The sequence below is a fragment of the Oryctolagus cuniculus genome, chromosome 17 (assembly GCF_964237555.1).
Source record: "Oryctolagus cuniculus chromosome 17, mOryCun1.1, whole genome shotgun sequence".
Classification (NCBI taxonomy): domain Eukaryota; kingdom Metazoa; phylum Chordata; class Mammalia; order Lagomorpha; family Leporidae; genus Oryctolagus; species Oryctolagus cuniculus.
The window spans coordinates 48,535,885-48,539,338 of NC_091448.1; the positions used below are offsets into that span (position 1 = coordinate 48,535,885).

At 46.7% G+C, this 3,454-nt stretch overlaps 1 protein-coding gene across 1 annotated transcript; it reads right to left on the reverse strand.

Annotated features, from left to right (window-relative positions):
* Positions 1-1,307: 1,307 nt before the first annotated feature.
* LOC100359325 (olfactory receptor 3A2-like) lies at positions 1,308-2,246 on the reverse strand. Its single transcript, XM_002719034.3, has one exon. It carries the CDS (start codon positions 2,244-2,246, stop codon positions 1,308-1,310), a length of 939 nt encoding a protein of 312 aa, XP_002719080.3.
* Positions 2,247-3,454: the final 1,208 nt, after the last annotated feature.

Here is a 3,454-nt window from a genome sequence, read left to right on the forward strand (position 1 = left end):
GAACAGTTGAATGAAATAATCCTACTACCACACCATGGCTTAAAAATGAACTTTCCAGGGTTCATTTATGCAGTGCTGTGGCATAGCAAGTAAGCTGTTTCTGCAACGCTGGCATCTCAGATGGATGCCAGTTCAATTCCTGGCTACTCCACTTCCCATTCAGCTCCCTGTTAATGCTCCTAGAAATCAATGGAAAGTGTCCCAAGTACTTGGACCCCTGTACCCACGTTTGAGACCCAGGCGGAGTTACAGGCTCATAACTTCAGCTTGGCCCAGCCCCAGCAGTTATGACCACTTAGGAAGTGAACCAGTGGATAGAGGATCTCCCTCTGTTTCTCCCTCTCTCTGTGCTTTTCAAAAGCAAACAAACAAATAAATATTTTTTTAAAGATGAACTTTCCGGGGGCTGGTGCTGTGGCACACTTGGTTACTCCTCCACCTGAGGCGCTGGCATCCCATATGGGTGCCGGATTCTAGTCCCAGTTGCTCCTCTTCCAGTCCAGCTCTCTGCTGTGGCCTGGGAGGGCAGTGGAGGATTGTCCAAGTGCTTGGGCCCTATACCTGCGTGGGAGACCAGGAGGAAGCACCTGGCTCCTGGCTTTGGATCGGCGCAGCACCGGCCGTGACAGCCATTTGGGGAGTAAACCAATGGAAGGAAGAGCTTTCTCTCTGTCTCTCTCTCTTTCACTCTCTCACTGTCTATAACTCTACCTGTCAAATTAAAAAAAATGAACTTTCCACACTCTGGTCTGGAAGGAATCTCACATCTTCACCAGAAGGAAATCTTGCAGTGGTGTTTTTAGCTACGTAGGCTGTGTCTAATCAAATTGCCCCTCTCCTAGGGACACTGGTTCCCAGGGATATGGGGCTGCCAAGGCTGCAACTGTACCCAGAAAGGGGAAATAGCCAAACCCAAAGTAGCCACTGGCCTAGGAAGCTTTCTCAGCAGCACCTGACTTCACAACCCTATCTTTCTGGACTTCTCAATAGCACTTACCATCACGTCATATACTATCAAATGTTGCTTTTTTACTCATCCACATTTGTAGCATATGAGTTGCAAGAGACCTTTGTCTGTTTTGTCCACCAATGCCATAGAAGGCTACCTGGATCATAGAAGTGATACAATAAATATTTTTGAGTGAATAAATGAATGAATGATAAAACGTTTTCTTGTAGGACAAACATATAAACCTGGCTTTCAGGAATCAGAATATAGGAAAAATGATTCCAGACCATGTTTTACTGGTTACTGCGTTCATGGGAAATTATCCTCCATTCAGAAAGACATAAAGGAAGGGACCCTTTCACTGCCTCGGAACAAATACCCTCCTTAGAGTGGCCTGAACATCAGAGTTTCTGAGGCTGTAGATCAGTGGGTTCAGCAGGGGGTTGATGACAGTGTTGAAAATCCCAACCCCTTTATCCTTATCTGAAGCCACCTCTGAACCAAAGCGGGTGTAGTTGAAGATACCTGTCCCGTAGAAGAGGCAAACCACAGTGAGGTGGGAGCCACACGTGGAGAAGGCTTTTTTCCTGCCTTCAGCAGAGCGGATTTGTAGGACTGCAGCTGCCACGTGGAGGTAGGAGGTGAGGATGAGGACCACAGGTACGCCTGCCATGAGGATACACATACCAAAGAGCAGTAGCTCGTTGAGCTGGGTGCTGGAGCAGGAGAGCTGGAAGAGCTGTGGGAGGTCACAGTAGAAGTGGTTGACCTCTTTGGGACCACAGAAGTTGAGGGTGCTCAGGGCCACGGTGTGGGTCAGTGCATTGGAGAAGGCGCAAGCCCAGGACACAGCCGCCAACGTCCTCTGAACTGTCTGGCTCATGCGGGTGCTGTAGGTGAGGGGCCGGCAGATGGCCAGGAACCGGTCATATGCCATGGCTGTCAACAGGAAGCAGTCCACACCAGCTAAAAAGTGGAAGAAGAAGAGCTGGGAGAGGCAGGCATGGTAGGAAATTGTACGCTTGTGGGACACAAGGCGGCCCAGCATTGGAGGGACGGTGACTGTGATGCACCCAACATCCAGCACTGACAGGTTCCCCAGGAAGAAGTACATGGGGGAGTGGAGTTTGGGTTCCATCAAGATGGCAGTCAGGATGCTGAGGTTGCCCCCGACTGTGACCAGGTAGGCAAAGAGGAAGAGGACAAACAGCACAGACTCTAGCTTTCCAGTTTCCACCAGGCCCAGCAGAATGAACTCTGTAAGAGCTGTGCTGTTGGGCTTAGCTTCTGGACCCATGATTCCTGTAAGGAAATGTCCCAGGAGGAGAGGTATCAGTTGTCTCACTCACTGATCATTTTCAGTCATCTGTGTTCAAAGCCCCGCTGTGAACGCACAGGTTTCTAGGCGACTGTTCTTCCACTCTCTATGTCACACTGGACTCTTGGACCTCTTCCACCACCTCAGTGTCTCCACCGTGCTCTTAGCTGATGTCTGATGCCGTCACCGTCCCCTCCCTCTCATCATCTCTCCTCATCTGCTAGCTCAAAGGTTCAGAATGCTGGGGAAAAGAAAATAAGATAAAAGCCGAGTTTCTCTTTGTAGTAAGATTTAGATGGACTTTCCCCATTTTTCTCTGAGAAACCAACTCAAACTAATAATCAAGCTTTAAGACAGAAAATTAGTATTCCAGATAAACTAGAAGGCATTAAAAATATAACCTTGGTTTAAAGGCTTCTAAGAAATAGTGATAGTCAACTAAAGGTATGACAAGAATCAGAGAGAAGATGCCCATGGTTCTGATATTAGAAACGCCAGCCAGATACATTTCTCCAAGGCCAGGAGCCATTTCCCAGCATAAAAATAAAAAATCTCATGTCCAGTAAATTTCTAGTGTTCTTGTTGATATTAAGCCATTATGCTAGGATTTCAATAGTAGCTTAATTGAAAGGTATTTATTTTGTTTATATTGTCTGCTACCTCTCTCTAAAGTCAAAGCTGTAAGCACGGCCAGTGTCATGGTTGCTGCTTCGTGCAGGTAGATTCTTCATGGCACCATGATGAGTCTTCCATTCGTCCTTGGTCATCAGTAAGAGTGACCAATGAGAATCAATTTAAGACACATAGTAGATTAAACTAACTCTCTCAGATTTTATATTAACACCAGATAAACATAATTATATTTTTATTGCCCATAGAAGAAGAGAGGTTAGAGCTTCATTAAGAGCAATGTAATGTAGGGAATGGGTGTTTAACCTAGCAGTTAAGGCATACAGGACCCAATCATGGTGCCTGGATTTGATTCCTGGCTTCATCTCCTGGTTCCAGCTTCCTGCCAATGCAGACTCTGGAGGGCAGCAAGTGATAGCTTAAGTAATTGGTTTCTGCCACCCATATGGATGACCAGGATTACTTGCACAGCTTTGGACCCATCCATATGGACGTTTGGGAAGTGAACCAGCAGATACAAGTGCTCATTCACTCACTCGCTCTCAAAATAAATAAAA

Excerpts from the sequence above, each read along its gene's own strand:
- LOC100359325 (XM_002719034.3), bottom strand. The coding sequence starts at position 2,246 with ATGGGTCCAGAAGCTAAGCCCAACAGCACAGCTCTTACAGAGTTCATT.